The following is a 17,920-nucleotide window of genomic DNA, read 5'->3' on the forward strand; positions in this document are numbered from 1 at the left end:
GCCTATAATTTACACCGGTTGTCTATTCCATTTGCACAACAGCATGTGAAATTTATTGTCAATCAGTGTTGCTTCCTAAGTGGACAGTTTGATTTCACAGAAGTGTGATTGACTTGGAGTTACATTGTGTTGTTTAAGTGTTCCCTTTATTTTTTGGAGCAGTGTATATCAATCAATCTGTTTTTTAAAACAACAATGTTTCAAAATAAGATTGGGTCAAAAACACGATATCATGAATCGAATGTCTTGTTCTATGAGCATAAGGGAATGTGTACACATGTAGGACTAAGGGCCCTTCGACCTGAGGCATGGATGTTTTTCCTATCCATTGAACACAGTTTATTATATAGTATACAGTAACCCTACAATAGGCCTAGTTATAACAAACATGTAGCCAATCTAGTTTTTGTTATTGACTTTAACATGGAAATATTTGTCTACACACATTGCATTCACATTTCTTAAATGCACTGCATATTCGAGCCAAGAACAATTGGACAATGCCCAAACGTTAAACTCTATTATAGTAATATTAGCCTACCATCACCATGTATATGGCCTGTTAGTGACCTTGCCATTTGAAAGGTAAACAAACTGGTCAATAGCCGAGGCTACCAAGGACAGTGATCAGAAAAATTATGTCCAATATAAAGAAAAAATGTGAATGTCTGTTGACTGTTTTGCTGCTCATTATATTTGAATAAGACATTGGTTATAGGCTACTGATTAGGCTACTGATTAGGCTACTGTGCGCCTCCTCTAGCAAAATCGATTCCATAACCAACTGCGGTATTCCCAAGACCAGCAACCAGTGAGTATTAAATATCACCAGTATCGCTGCTGGAAATGGGCACTTTGGCACACATTTTTAAAGACACACCTACAATATTTCCACCCCTCCCAACGCAGCACAAGCGAGTCGATATAAGACAGGTAAATTACTGGCGCCAGGGTTACAAAATAGCAGAGCGCTGGCTTTTACAAATCGAAATTGCCTAAGAGCGTGTGTTTGACACTAGCGCCACCTTAACACCTGCCAAAAATAGATTCCACAGTGTTTTTACTAATGGTATGTAGAAATACGATGTGATCTGATGTTTAGTCAACATGCGTGAAATACTGTATACTGTTATAGGTGACTTTCAGGCTGACATCACACCACAATTGTACTACAATTCAGGAGCCATCAACTAAATAAACATTCCAAAAGATGTAGCAACATTTTGACGTGTGAAAGATGGGAGGTAGAGAGAGAGAAATGATAAGTAAGAGAGAGATGAAAGATAGAGGAGATAAAGAGTTTATACCTGTCTCTTTCAATTAAAAGTAAATGTATTTGCAGTGGTGTAAAGTACTTACCGTAAATTCCGGACTATAAGCCGAAACTTTTTTCCCAGGCTTTGAACCTCGCGGCTTAAACAATGACGCGGCTAATATATGGATTTTTCCCGCTTTCAATTTTTTTTTCTCCCATAAAACACATTCTGTGACGTGCTCAGTTTTTTGGCGGCATGAAGCTTTCATTAGACCAATGAAATTGCCGAACGGGTTAAGGTCAAACAACTTTTTTGTTTACTGTTTAGATTAAATCGAGCGCTCTCAAACTTCCCATCATTCTGATTACGGTAGTCATTTAGTCACCCTCATCATGGCAAAGACACGGAGAAATGCATATGATGCACCTTTCAAGTTGAAGGCGATTGATCTGGCTGTTGGAAAAGGAAATAGAGCTGCTGCACGGGAGCTTGGTCTTAATGAGTCGATGATAAGACGTTGGAAACAGCAGCGTGAGGAATTGACTCAGTGCAAAAAGACAACTAAAGCTTACTGCTAATACATTTTTTTTGTTACAAGCCGTGTTTCGTTAAAGCCTATTTATTTTTGTTACAAGCCGTGTTTCGTTAAAGCCTGTGTAAAGTTCATTTGTTTCAATGTACCGGTAGGCACCTGCGGCTTATTTATGTTCAAAATAAAATAAAAACATTTATTCAGTGGGTGCGGCTTATATTCAGGTGTGCTTAATAGTCCAGAAATTACGGTAAGTAAAAATACTTTAATGTACTACTTAAGTAGTTTTTTGAGGTATCTGTACTTTACTTGACTCTTTATAGTTTTGATTACTTTTACTTTTACTTCACTACATTCCTAAAGAGTGGAGATGTCCCTTGTTCTGGCTGTGTCATTGGAAATCCCCTAGCTACTGCATAATAAGCACTTAGTGTTGTTAGGTTCTTATTTTACAGATCTAAATAACTCACAGACACTAGAGAAGCTTTAACCAAGTTTAATCCTTCCCAAAGGTTCTGTACAGCTGTATTCAGACAGCAAAACATTTCTCTCCATCACAGTTATATACATCCTAATTAAGACAGGCCTTCTCTCCAATCCTTACATCTTATTGTTCAACAGAAAGAGGGTAACAGGATACCAAACCCTTATTACTCCCTTAAGGGAATCTGTCCACACCTCCTGACCTCAACCCTCACCTCCTGACCTCAATCCCTCCTTCAACTAATCCACAGATATCCATCTGTCTTCCCTATATCAACACGTCACTCTCCTCTCCTCCATCAATCACATTCTAAAGCCTTCTGGCTTTCTACAGAGAACCCTTAACTTCTGACATAAAACCCATTCTCTTCCACTCCTTATCATTTAGTTAATATCTCAATGTTCAAAGTTTAACCGTTTCCAACAGTGTTAATCAGTAATACAGATATAAAGCACAATACACTGAGATATGAACACCTCTCCAAGGTCATGAATAACAATGTGCAGGAAAATACTTCTCCAGATATTTACCAAGTTGTCTATTTTAATATTAACATAATTGGAGATAGTTTCTACACACTGATAAAGAAACAACAGTCCTGTAAAGAGCGCTCACAAAGGCCTGAATATTTTATTTTCACACAGCACTTCATATTTGATGACATACCAAATTCTGTCCTGCTGGTCAGGAGCTGTGTGTGTGTGGTACGTGTGATTTGGTGTGTGTGTGTGTGTGTGTGTGTGTGGTGTGGTGTGTGTGTGTGGTACGTGTGGTTTGGGGTGTGTGTGTGTGTGTGTGTGTGTGTGTGTGTGTGTGTGTGTGTGTGTGTGTGTGTGTGTGTGTGTGTGTGTGTGTGTGTGTGAACTAGTCATGATTGTTGATTTAGCACTGATTTTATTACTGATTGAGCTTTGATAAGGTATGCAGTTCTGCCCTGATTTAGACAGTTATCTAGCTTCACATTTCTACCCCGATGTATTTTCTGACTTACCCTGCTTCACAGTGGCTCTGTATACATCTGTACTAGGCCCTGTCTGGACTGTCCTGTCCTCACTAGAAAACCTGCAATGCAGCATTTCCCTCTGAGCCTCACACAGTCTCTTACTAATGGAGTAGAGAACTGAGTAGAGAGCTGAGCCTCTGTTGGAACTAATGGACCACAGATATATAGATGTTTTATAGAAACTAAGAAAACAGGATGATGAAGTCATTTAAGCACTGTTGTGTCTGTAAACTGGGGACCTGAAAAAATAGAGAATAGTGCTGAACTCCTCTGTCTGCTTAGAGAGCAAAGCAAAAGATGGAGGGTGTGTGAGTTCTTGTGTCTTGTGTGGTGAATGAGGCACAGACCCAGACAGACAGTGACAGGCCATATCTCAGAGCAGGGGAAGCCTGGGTCAGAGCAATCTGTGTGGACATGAGTCAGAGAGATGCTCCCCTTTGAAGGGTGGAGGGGTCAGGTACATGAGGACTGGGGGTGAATTCCCAAACTGGTGTGTGTGTGTCACAAATGTGTGTGTGTCTCTGCTATCTCTGCTCCTGACATCAGTTTAAGCATCAGTTTAAGCCAGTTTATGATGGTGGGTGTGGTGTGTCTACTATGTGTGTGTACTTTTAACGTTCTCCCTCCTTTTCTTCCAGGCCTTCCCATGACATTAGTCTTGAGGAGTTTGATGATGAGGATCTGTCTGAAATCACAGACGACTGTGGAATAGGACTCAACTATGACTCTGATCCCTATGAAAAGGTATGACACAAACACACACGCATACATACACATGCAAGAATGCACACAGACAAACGCACAGGCACACGCACACTAATGTAATGTAGTGAAACAGCAGGTCTGTAATTAAAATAACTTTTCTGGTGGCTATTCTGCTCTCATCATTAAATAGATTGACTTGCAGATGGCTACAAACTACTGCTGCAAACTACTAAAATCTCCTCATATAGAATAAAACAAAAATACATCTGCATGGCTTGCTGTTTGGGGTTTTAGGCTGGGTTTCTGTACAGCACTTTGTGACAACGGCTGATGTAAAAAGGGCTTTATAAATACATTTGATTGATTGATGTCTTCCTACACATTTGAAGCTAAGCAACTTGTATGTCAAACTGTTTGGGTTTCTTTGTGCGGCTGTGTCCACACGTGGTGCTCATGGCTTTTATTAACAGTTGCTAATGGTGTCTGCCGTTCCCCTTAGGTAGTTAATAACAAGTAGAGAGAGAGGGTGAGCTAGAGAAAGATCGAAAATGAGAGAGCGAGAGAGAGAGAGAGAGAGAGAGAGAGAGAGAGAGAGAGAGAGAGAGAGAGAGAGAGAGAGAGTGATAGACTGCCAATTTCTGTGTTGCTCTGCTTATCTCTTATATAAGTGACAGTCTAACTAGCTGTTAATACCTGTGTGACCAGTGCTGCCGTCATTACATTAGTGACCTTATAGATGCACTAAGCACAGCCCTGCTCTTTCATTTCCATCCTATCAACATCAGCTCCAACATCAGAGCAGAATATGAATGGAACTGTGCTGTAATGTACAACTCAGATCCCCTTTTAGAGACCGAGATCTGGTAGGAATAATCCAGTCCTGTAGTACTGGAGAAGCACTGGGTCTGTTTCCTCTCTTTCATATCTCCCCCTCTCTCTGCCCCGTTCTCTCCATCTTTATCTCCTCCTCTCTCTCTCTTCCTTCCCCCTCTCTCTCCCCCGTTCTCTCCGTCTTTGTCTCCCCCTCTCTCTCCCGAGGGATGTGAATGTTTTATTTGTGTGGCTCTGAGCCATGGCTGCAGCACAGGGTGAATGATCCAGTGCAGTTTGCTGCTATGCAGAGACAACCTTCTTCCTCCCTCATCATTCCCTTCTACCTCTTCTCCCCTCTCTCCCTTGTCTGCCCATTCCTTCCTCCGTGCTATGCAGAGATCCGCTCAGAGAAAACCTCCCTTCCTCCTACCTCGAAACCCCCTCCTATCTCATTCCTCTCCCTCTCTCCCTCCTTTTTCCTCCCTCGAATCCCCACTGTATGTGTAGGGATACAGGGATTAGAGAGAGAGAGAGAGAGAGAGAGAGAGAGAGAGATGGTTTCTACTGTTAATCTTATGGCACAAATCTAAGTGGGATGTTTTTGCTTCTGCCTCATTAATCCAGCAACAAAAAGCCAGAGGAATCTAGTTAGATTTTTTCAGTGACATGCAAAGTCCTTTCTACAAAGCAATTTGTCAATGTGTAGAGAAGACCCTAAAAAAATACAACCTCAGAAAGCAAGTCGAGGGAAACGCTTGTATCCTTACAATCTAAGATGTCATATTTCAAATGCAGATAACCCAACGGTGCACACAGTCCCAGTCTGCTCAGTTCAAAAATGTGTGGGTGTATGCCAGAGATGGTGTTACTCTGTGTTATGTTACATAATCAACCCCACCCCCACCACGTTGCTCATCCCCACAGAAACTAATCCTGCTGACATCAGACCAACACTCTGGATTAAACACAGAGCTTCAGAGTTCTCTGTGTGTGTGTGTGTGTGTGTGTGTGTGTGTGTGTGTGTGTGTGTGTGTGTGTGTGTGTGTGTGTGTGTGTGTGTGTGTGTGTGTGTTTGTGCATGTGTGCGTTTCAAGTTGTTGTCCTGTTCGAAGGTGAACCTTGGCCCCAGTCTGAGATCCAGAGTGCTCTGGAGCAGGTTTTCATCAAGGATCTCTCTGTACTTTTCTCCTTTCATACTTCCCTCGATCCTGACTAGTCTCCCAGTCCCTGCCGCTAAAAAACATCCCCACACCATGATTTTAGCCTGCACCATTATTCACCGTAGTGATGGTGCCAGGTCTCCTTCAGATGTGACGCTTGGCATTTAGGCCAAAGAGTTCAATTTTGGTTTCATCAGACCTGAGAATCTTGTTTCTAATGGTCTGAGAGTCCTTTAGGTGCCTTTTGGCAAACTCCAAGTGGGCTGTCATGTGCCTTTTACTGAGGAGTGGCTTCCGTCTGGCCACTCTACCATAAACTGTGGGATCTTATATATACAGGTGTGTGCTTTTCCACATTTACCACAGGTGGACTCAGTCAAGTTGTAGAAACATCTCAATGATGATCAATGGAAACAGGATGCACCTGAGCTCAATTTCGAGTCTCATAGCAAAGGGTCAGAATACTTATGTAAATAAGGTATTTCTGTTTTTATTTTTTATACATTTTCAAAAAAATCTAAAAAACATTTTTTTTGTCATTATGGGGTATTGTGTGTAGATTGATGAGGGGGAAAAAATATTTAATACATTTAAGAATAAGGCTGTAACGTAACAAAATGTAGAAAAAGGAGGGGTACTGAATACTTTCCGAATGCACTATACATATACACATACACAAACACACAAATGTTGGCACGTGTGTATACTAACAGAAACCACTGACTGTGTGAGAGAGGCTTAACGACTGACAATGGCTTGAGACTGGTAGATGACAATCACCCAATCAAATACAGTAAACAAACACACACACACACACACATACACACCATCATAAACTCTCTTAAACTGATTACGTCAGTAACAGAGATATGAGTCTTCAATCATCTAATTTCTTAAAATACCAGAAAGGGCATTTAGTTGGAGAGAAGATTTGAAAGCTTTAAAATGTCATGTTTTGACAACATAAGCCCATGCCTCCCTCCATCCTATTGGTGGAAACTGTTGCAGTCACTAATGTATTTTTGAAGATGACACAGAATGCTTTGAGAATGAAGAAAACATAGATATTTTCATGTGTGTAATGATGTTTTTCCACTTGGTTGAATTGTAGTAAGCTGCGATACTTACATGCCAGCACATACACATACTGCACATATATACAGAAATAATAAACCTAATAATAGATAATTTCCCCATCACACACAGAGAAGCAAATCCAGTGGTTTGTAATCCCTAATATTGACATTCTGAATAACATGAATGATTATGTTGTAGTAGTATTATTTTTACTAACTTTGGTACTTTCACAGGTAAACATGTTCTCACTGTGATTCTTATGCAGATTGAGTAAAGAGGAGAGGAAGGGAGAGTAGAGAACACTGGCCTATATTTCCCATAATGCTTCAGTGGAGAGGAGAGGGAGGTTATCCCTGAGTCTGATTTCTCCTGACAGTTTCTGCATGTTTCCCTGCAGTCTCATGACCTGACTGTGTCTGTCTGTGTCTGGGAGTTAGAAATAAGCTACAGACGAGCTCAAGAGATGAGCTAGAAATGAGCATGAGTCGAAGTTGTTTTCCCTCCTCTGTTTACCCCTTATAATGAATCTCAGTGAACGCCTGGTCAGGTGGAAGCAGATGGCTCATTTTCCTGTTAGCCGTTACATTGGCATCTATCAATCTTTGGGAGTAGAATAGAGAAATTAGTAGAGAGAAAAACAGAATGAATGAATGCAAGAGAGCGAGAGAAAGAGGGAGGGGAGTCAGTCTGTTGGGAGCAGACAGAAGACTACAAGTCCTTTGAGTCAGACCCAGGCATGAATCACTGAGCTATCAGATGAAAGGAGTGTCTCCCTTTACCTCCCTACTCTTTTCTTTCTTTCTTTCTTTCTTTCTTTCTTTCTTTCTTATGTCTCTGTCTCGCACAGTACCTTCTGAAAGTATTCACACAACCTGAATTCAAAATTGTTTAAATGGAGATGTTTTATCACTGGCCTACACACAATACACCATAATGTCAAAGTGGAATTATGTTTTTAGAAATGTGTACAAATGAAAACAAAATGAACAGCTGAAAGGTCATGTATTGCCCTTCGTTATGGCAAGACTAAAGTTCAGGATTAAAAATGTCCTTAACAAGTCACATAATAAGTTGCATGGACTCACTCGGTGTGCAATAATAGTGTTTACCATGATTTTTGAATGACTACGTAATTTCTGTACCCCACACATATAATTATATGTAAGGTCCCTCAGTTGAGCAGTACAGTTCAAACACATATTCAAAGACCAGGGAGGTTTTCTCAATGCCTTGCAAAGAAGGGCACCTATTGGTAGATGGGTAAAAAAAGCAGACATTGAATATTCATTTAAGCATGGTGATGTTATTAATTACACTTTGGATGGTGTATCAATACACCCAGTCACTACAAAGATACAGGCGTCCTTCCTAATTCAGCTGCCGGAGAGGAAGGAAACCGCTCAGGGATTTCACCATGAGGCCAATGGTGACCTTAATAAAACAGCTTCAGAGTTTAATGGCTGTGATAATGTAGGAGAAAACTGAGGATGGATCAACAACATTGTAGTTACTCCTCAATACTAACCTAATTGACAGAGTGAAAAGAAGAAGCCTGTATAGAATATAAATATCCCAAAACATGCATCCTGTTTGCAACAAGGCACTAAAGTAATGCTGCAAAAAAATTGTCAAAGCAATTCACTTTTTGTCCTGAAACAAAGTGTCATGTTTGGGACAAATCCAATACGACATAATACCGCTCTCCATATTTTCACACATAGTGGTGGCTGCACCATGTTATTGGTATGCTTGTAATCATTAAGGACTGGGAAGTTTTTCAGGATAAAAAAGTAACCGAATGGAGCTAAGCACAGCCAGAATCCTAGAGGAAAACCTGGTTCAATCTGCTTTCCACCAGACACTGGGAGATGAATTCATCTTTCAGCAGGACAATAACCTAAAACACAAGGCCAAATCTACACTGGAGTTGATTACCAAGAAGACAGTGAATGTTCCTGAGTGGCCGGGTTACAGGTTTGCCATAAATCAACTTGAAAATCTTTGGCATGATCTGAAAACGGTTATCTAACGATCATCAACAAGGATCATTGCAAAATTTGAACACTACCAACAAAAGGAGCTGATCAAAAGCATGGGAAAGGATCTTGAAGGGACCAAATTCGGTCTCAATGACCAATTTCCAGGGGAGATAAACGAACGTCGTAAGAGACTGTATCCGGTACAGAAGCAACAGTGGGAGAAGGGTAAGCGTGCCTTTCTCATTGTGGACAAACTCTTTATAGATAGACAGCTATTCTGAGACAGCTCCATAACACCATGGCTGTACTAAATTCTACAGGGACTTCAGGTTACGAAAAAAAGAAATTATGGGAACTGTAAAAATATCTCAAAACTATAAAGTGGATATAAACACACATGTACTCAATTACATGCTCGCTTACACATACGGACTTATACATACACACACCTGATCTCGCCCTCTTCTCTCACTCTCTCTTTCTCTCTTTTCTCTTCTCTTCTCTACCTCTCTCTCTATTGTCGAGAACTATTTTATAATTTAATATGTTTCTTGTTTGTCTATGTTTTTTATGTATTTGTCTACAAGTTTATATATGTTTGCTACAAGCAAGGGGAAGATATCAGAATTGGGGCATTGGGGAATAATAACAAATTGTACGGAACACATTTGTACTGTAGTGAAGCTGTCTCTAGAGTAATGCAAGGTCTCTTTCATGATCATGTGTAACGTCAATTGCTATGGAAATGCTGGGATGTGTTTTTCAATGATATTAAAGGTAATTATGATGCAACTATGACGGTGATATGATAAGGATTACAATTATCATCATGAATATTAAGGCTATATGCACTACATGTTACACACACAGACACTCAACCATGAAAATTGGCGGAGTTATTATTTATTTGGACAGCACATATTATAGTCTTACTCTTATACAGACATCGTACACAGGCTTACTAAATCACATCCAATATCATACACATTGTTAGGTTCTTATTTTTCAGAGTAAATAACTCACGGACACTAGATAAGCTTTAACCAAGTTTAATTCTTCCCAAGGGTTCTGTACAGCTGTATTCAGACAGCAAAACATTTCTCTCCATCACAGTTATATACAACCCACTTAAGACACTCCTCCTTCTTTCCAATCCTTGCATTTTATGGTTCAACAGGAAAAGGGTAACAGGATACAAAACCCTTATTACTCCCTTAAGGGGATCTGACCTTACCTCCCGACCTTACCTAATCCACATATGTCCACCTGTCTTTCCTGTATCAACATGGTGCTTTCCTCCCATCCCCCAACACATTCCAACGCCATCTGGCTTTCTACAGAAAACCATTAACTTCTGACATAAAACCCAGTCGTCTCTTTCACTCCTAATATTCTATGCTTCTTCTCTATCATTTATTTAATATCTCAATGTTCAAAATGTAAAATCCAACAACATCAACCTACTCAGATTTTCTACACACATAATATCTTGTCTCAATTTTCTAATATCTCTGGCATTGGCTCACAGGCAAGGGAATAAAACAAAATATTGCTAGAACCTATTTCTTGAATTCTAAATATCAGACATTTGAAAGCTCTAATTTTGACCGTCATAATACCTCTGATGGCAGTAACTTTACAAGCACTAATTATGGTCAATTTAGACTGAGAATAGTATCTAGTTATGGTAAAGGGTGAAATAAGTATAGCCAGTTATAATTGTAACAGTTTAGCAGATTATTAAAAAAAGATCAGTCTTTACGTGGCTAAAAGAAAAGCAATATAACATATACTGTTTACAGGAAACTCACTCTACACCCTTAAATGAAGTTGCGTGGAAAAAGGAATGGGGTGGTGAAATAATTTTCTGTCATGGACAAAGGAACTCAGAAGGTGTGATGATATTAAATAACAAACATTTCTATCTGAATGTGCAAATAGTCAGGAATGATTTGCAAGGAAGATGGATCTTGTTGAATATGAAAGTGGACAAAAAAGAGATTTGGGTCATTAATCTATATAGTCCAAATCAGGATGATCCACCGTGCCCTTAAGGAAATCTCAAATATTATGGACACATTAGAAATAGTGGATATTTAGAGACTAAAAATCCCTGACCTAGTGAGATATACATGGAGGAGACTTAATCAAGCTAGTCGTCTTGACTACTTTCTTGTCTCTTTCGCTCTTGCATCAAAGGTTAAAAAAGTTTTATAAGGAGACAGAATGCGATCGGATCATTATCTAATTAGCATTCACATAACTTTTATAGATTTACCACGTGGATGGGGATATTAGAAATGTACTAAAAGTTAAAAAAGACAAAATAATTTATAACTTAATTTTTCAAGTATAATATTGGTTCAGCAAAACCCCTTATTGTTTGGGATACCTTTAAATGTACCTTCAGAGGTCATTTAATTCAATATTCATCAGTAATTAAAAAGCAGTTTCTGGCTAAAGAGACAAGACAAACAAGGGAAATCCATGAACTGATAGTACAGGTAGATAGCAATAATAACGATACTACAGAGATGCAAAATAAGTTAGAGGAAAAACCAAAAGAACTTGAGGAACTTATTCAAGAATGATTTCATGTAATCTATTACAAAAATAAAGCAAACTGGATGGAATATGGAGAAAAATGCACAAAATTCTTTATGAATATCCAATAGAGGTAGGCTAACAAAAATTATTTGCAGAAACTCATTACTGATTCTCCTAATGATATTTTTAAAGAGGAAGCTAAATATTCTAGGCAGATGTTCTCTTTTCCGTCTCATCTTCTCCCACTGAATGAAGATTAAAGAGGAATAACTTTTTGAGGCTATTAAATCCTTTCAGCCTGGAAAATCCCCAGGGCTTAATGGCATACTGGAAGAGATACAATCAAGCCTTTTTTGATATACTAAAAACTCCATTGTTAGATTGTTTTAACTACTCCTATAGAAATGGTAGTTTGTCAGGTACTCAGCAGGACGGTCTGATTTCTCTATTATTAAAACAAGACCCAGATGGCAAATAGAAAGACTCAGTCTATCTAAAAAACTGGAGGCCCCTTACACTTCAATGTTGTGATGCAAAAATACTAGCGAAATGCATAGCACTCAGAATTAAAAGGGTTTCACCACGTATTGTTCATCCTGATCAGACAGGTTTTTTACATGGACAATACATTAGAGATAATATACCACAACTACTAGAAATAATAGAACATAATGAAACATCTAAGAAGCCAGGCCTGGTATTTATAGCGGATTTTGAAAAGGCATTACATAAAGTAAGACTGGATTTTATTTATAAGTGCCTGGATTTTTTCAATTTCGGTGATTCTCTTATAAAATATGTACAAATAATGTATAACAACGTCAGGTGTAAAATAGTAAATAACAGCTACATCTCAGAGAGTTTTGAATTGTCAAGAGGAGTTAACCTCTTACATCTAGACGTTCCGCTAGCGGAACACCTGCTCCAATATCCAATGATGGGCGTGGCGCGAAATACAAACTCCTCTAAAATCCGAAAACTTCAATTTTTCAACAATATGACTATTTTACACAATTTTAAAGACAAGACTCTCCTTTATCTAACCACACTGTCCGATTTCAAAAAGGCTTTACAGCGAAAGCAAAACATTAGATTATGTCAGCAGAGTACCCAGCCAGAAATAATCAGACACCCATTTTTCAAGCTAGCATATAATGTCACAAAAAACAAAACCACAGCTAAATGCAGCACTAACCTTTGATGATCTTCATCAGATGACAACCCTAGGACATTATGTTATACATGCATGCATGTTTTGTTCAATCAAGTTCATATTTATATCAAAAACTAGCTTTTTTACATTAGCATGTGACGTTCAGAACTAGCATACCCCCCGCAAACTTCCAGTGAATTTACTAAATTACTCACGATAAACGTTCACGAAAAACATAACAATTATTTTAAGAATTATAGATACAGAACTCCTCTATGCACTCGATATGTCCGATTTTAAAATAGCTTTTCGGTGAAAGCACATTTTGCAATATTCTCAGTAGATAGCCCGGCATCACAGGGCTAGCTATTTAGACACCCAGCAAGTTTAGCCTTCACCAAACTCCAATTTACTATTAGAAAAGTTTGATTACCTTTGGTGTTCTTCGTCAGAATGCACTCCCAGGACTTCTACTTCAATAACAAATGTTGGTTTGGTCCCAAATAATCCATAGTTATATCCAAACAGCGGCGTTTTGTTCGTGCGTTCAAGACACTATCCGAATGGTAAAGAAGGGTTACGAGCACGACGCATTTCGTGACAAAAAAAATCTAAATATTCCATTACCGTACTTCGAAGCAGGTCAACCGCTGTTTAAAATCTTTATGCTAATTTCCTCGTAAAAAAGCGATAATATTCCGACCGGGAGTTGTTGTATCCGTTCAAAGACGATAGAATAAAAACATGGGGTCGTCTCGTGCATGAGCATCAGTCCCATTGTCCGCTGATAGACCACTTAGCAAATGACTAAAGCTTTTCAGCCAGGGCTTGGAATTACGTCATTCAGCTTTTTGCTGCCTTCTGAGAGCCCATGGGAGCCATAGGAAGTGTCACGTAACAGCAGAGATCCCCTGTATTGGATAGAGATGATCAAGAAGGGCAAAAAATGGTCAGAGAGGGCGCTTCCTGTTTGGAATCTTCTCAGGTTTTGGCCTGCCAAATGAGTTCTGTTATACTCACAGACACCATTCAAACAGTTTTAGAAACTTTGGAGTGTTTTCTATACAAAGCTAATCATTATATGCATATTCTAGTTTCTGGGCAGGAGTAATAATCAGATTAAATCGGGTACGTTTTTTATCCGGCCGTGAAAATACTGCCCCCTATCCGTAACAGGTTAAACAAGGGTGTCCGCTGTCACCATATCTATTCATTATGGCCATCGAAATGCTAGCTATTAAAATCAGACCCAATAACAACATTAGAGGATTAGAAATCCAAGGCTTAAAAACAAAGGTGTCCATGTATATCGATGACTCAAGTTTTATATTAAGTCCGCAAGCTAAATCCCTGCAATGTCTCATTGAAGATAACTTTTCTGCACTCTCTGGACTAAAACCTAATTATGATAAGTGTACAATATTATGTATTGGATCTTTAAAAAATACAACTTTTACATTACCCTGCAGTTAACCTATGAAATGGGCTGATGGCGAAGTAGACATACTTGGTATTCATATCACAAAATATGTAAATAAGCTCTCCACAATAAATTTCAATAGAAAACTTGTAAAAATAGACAAGATCCTGCAACCATGGAGAGGTAAATACAGTGGCTTGCGAAATTGTTCACCCCCTTGGTATTTTTCCTATTTTGTTGCCTTACAACCTGGAATTAAAATTGATTTTTTGGGGGGTTTGTATCAATTGATTTACACAACATGCCTACCTCTTTGAAGATGCAAAATATTTTTTATTGTGAAACAAACAAGAAATAAGACAAAAAAACAGAAAACTTGCGTGTGCATAACTATTCACCCCCCAAAGCCAATACTTTGTAGAGCCATCTTTTGCAGCAATTACAGCTGCAAGTCCCTTGGGGCATGTCTTAATGAGCTTGGAACATCTAGTCACTGGGAATTTTGCCCCTTCTTCAAGGCAAAACTGCTCCAGCTCCTTCAAGTTGGATGGGTTCCACTGGTGTACAGCAATCTTTAAGTCATACCACAGATTCTCAATTGGATTAAGGTCTGGGCTTTGACTAGGCCATTCCAAGACATTTAAATGTTTCCGCTTAAACCACTCGATTGTTGCTTTAGCTTAGGGTCATTGTCCTGCTGGAAGGTGAACCTCTGTCTCAGTCTCAAATCTCTGGAAGACTGAAACAGGTTTCCCTCAAGAATTTCCCTGTATTTAGAGGCATCCATCATTCCTTCAGTTCTGACCAGTTTCCCAGGCCCTGCCGATGAAAAACATCCCCACAGCATGATGCTGCCACAACCATGGGGATGGTGTTCTCGGAGTGATGAGAGGTGTTGGGTTTGCACCAGACATAGCGTTTTCCTTGATGGCCAAAAAGCTACATTTTTGTCTCATCTGACCAGAGTACCTTCTTCCATATGTTTGGGGCGTCTCCCACATGCCTTTTGGCTTATTTGTTTCTTTAAGCAATGGCTTTTTTCTGGCCACTCTTCTGTAAAGCCCAGCTCTGTGGAGTGTACAGCTTAGTGGTCCAATGGATAGATACTCCAATCTCCGCTGTGGAGCTTTGCAGCTCCTTCAGGGTTATCTTTGGTCTCTTTGTTGTCTCTGATTAATGCCCTCCTTGCTTGGTCTGTGAGTTTTGGTGGGCAGCCCTCTCTTGTCAGGTTTGTTGTGGTGCCATATTCTTTCCATTTTTAATAATGTACCCTGCCCCAAAAAATAAAGGGAACACTTAAACAACACAAGGTAACTCCAAGTCAATCACACTTCTGTGAAATCAAACTGTCCACTTAGGAAGCAACACTGATTGACAGTAAATTTCACATGCTGTTGTGCAAATGGAATAGACAACAGGTGGAAATTATAGGCAATTAGCAAGACACCCCCAATAAAGGAGTGGTTCGGCAGGTGGTGACCACAGACCACTTCTCAGTTCTTAATAAGCTTCCTAGCTGATGTTCTGGTCACTTTTGAATGCTGTCAGTGCTTTCACTCTAGTGGTAGCATGAGACGGAGTCTACAACCCACACAAGTGGCTCAGGTAGTGCAGCTCATCCAGGATGGCACATCAAAGCGAGCTGTGGCAAGAAGGTTTGGTGTGTGTCAGCGTAGTGTCCAGAGCATGGAGGCGCTACCAGGAGACAGGCCAGTACATCAGGAGACGTGGAGGAGGCCGTAGGAGGGCAACAACCCAGCAGCAGGACTGCTACCTCCGCCTTTGTGCAAGTAGGAGCAGGAGGAGCACTGCCAGAGCCCTGCAAAATTACCTCCAGCAGGCCACAAATGTGCATGTGTCTGCTCAAACGGTCAGAAACAGACTCAATGAGGGTGGTATGAGGGCCCGACGTCCACAGGTGGGGGTTCTGCTTACAGCCCAACACCGTGCAGGACGTTTGGCATTTGCCAGAGAACACCAAGATTGGCAAATTCGCCACTGGTGCCCTGTGCTCTTCACAGATGAAGCAGGTTCACACTGAGCACATGTGACAGATGTGACAGAGTCTGGAGACGCCGTGGAGAACGTTCTGCTGCCTGCAACATCCTCCAGCATGACCGGTTTGGCGGTGGGTCAGTCATGGTGTGGGGTGGCATTTCTTTGGGGGGCCGCACAGCCCTCCATGTGCTCGCCAGAGGTAGCCTGACTGTCATTAGGTACCGAGATGAGATCCTCAGACCCCTTGTGAGACCATATGCTGGTGCGGTTGGCCCTGGGTTCCTCCTAATGCAAGACAATGCTAGACCTCATGTGGCTGGAGTGTGTCAGCAGTTCCTGCAAGAGGAAGGCATTGATGCTATGGACTGGCCCGCCCGTTCTCCAGACCTGAATCCAATTGAGCACATCTGGGACATCATGTCTCGCTCCATCCACCAACGCCACGTTGCACCACAGACTGTCCAGGAGTTGGTGGATGCTTTAGTCCAGGTCTGGGAGGAGATCCCTCAGGAGAACATCCGCCACCTCATCAGGAGCATGCCCAGGCGTTGTAGGGAGGTCATACAGGCACGTGGAGGCCACACACACTACTGAGCCTCATTTTGACTTGTTTTAAGGACATTACATCAAAGTTGGATCAGCCTGTAGTGTGGTTTTCCACTTTAATTTTGAGTGTGACTCCAAATCCAGACCTCCATGGGTTGATATATTGGATTTCCATTGATTATTTTTGTGTGATTTTGTTGTCAGCACATTCAAGTATGTAAAGAAAAACGTATTTAATAAGATTATTTCATTCATTCAGATCTAGGATGTGTTATTTTAGTGTTCCCTTTATTTTTTTGAGCTCTGTATTTAATGGTGCTCTGTGGGATGTTCAAAGTTTCTGATATTTTTTATAACCCAACCCTGATCTGTACTTAACAATTTTGTCCCTGACCTGTTTGGAGGGCTCCTTGGTCTTCATGGTATCACTTGCTTGGTTGTGCCCCTTGCTTAGTGGTGTTGCAGACTCTGGGGCCTTTCAGAACAGGTGTATATATACTGAGATCATGTGACAGATCATGTGACACTTAGATTGCACACAGGTGGACTTTATTTAACTAATTATGTGACTTCTGAAGGTAATTGGTTGCACCAGATCTTATTTAGGGGCTTCATAGCAAACGGGGTGAATACATATTCTTTTCCGTTTTCTATTTTTAAGAATTTTTTTAAACAACTTATTTTTTTCATTTCACTTCACCAATTTGGACTATTTTGTGTATGTCCGTTACATGAAATCCAAATAAAAATCCATTTAAATTACAGGTTATTATGCAACAAAATAGGAAAAACGCCAAGGGGGATGAATACTTTTCCAAGGCACTATGCCTTTCTATTTATGGAAAAATTGCCCTGATTAACTCCTTAGTCATATCTCAGGTTACTCACTTACTTATGGTGCTGCCTACTCCTGATGATTCATTTTTAAAATCATATGAGCAAAAAAGATTTTGCTTTATCTGGGACGCTAAACCAGACAAAATAAAGTGTGCCTATCTATATAATGAGTAGGAATTGGGTGGGTTGAGATTATTAAATATAAAACACTAAACCTCTCTCTAAAAGCGACACTTATTCAAAAGTTTTACTTGAACCCTAAATGATTCTCAAGTAGATTACTAAAAGTTCATCCATTGTTGAAAAATTGCCTTTTTGCCTTTGTGCAGATTGCCATGTCTCATTTTCAATGAATTAAAAATGATACTTTTTTCAAAGTATCTCTCTTTTTCAAACAAGCATTGCAGAGC

The 17,920-nt window shown here is 40.0% G+C and overlaps 1 protein-coding gene across 2 annotated transcripts in view; it reads left to right on the forward strand.

The window, feature by feature from the left end:
• Positions 1–17,920, forward strand: part of mapk8ip2 (mitogen-activated protein kinase 8 interacting protein 2) — a 151,016-nt gene that overhangs the window by 93,904 nt on the left and 39,192 nt on the right. For both annotated transcript variants that reach the window (XM_029758631.1, XM_029758632.1), the window contains exon 2: positions 3,914–4,019. In XM_029758631.1, the coding sequence (XP_029614491.1) occupies positions 3,914–4,019 (106 nt within the window). The remainder of the gene's footprint in view (positions 1–3,913; positions 4,020–17,920) is intronic.

The sequence above is a fragment of the Salmo trutta genome, chromosome 7, assembly GCF_901001165.1.
Source record: "Salmo trutta chromosome 7, fSalTru1.1, whole genome shotgun sequence".
Taxonomy (NCBI): domain Eukaryota; kingdom Metazoa; phylum Chordata; class Actinopteri; order Salmoniformes; family Salmonidae; genus Salmo; species Salmo trutta.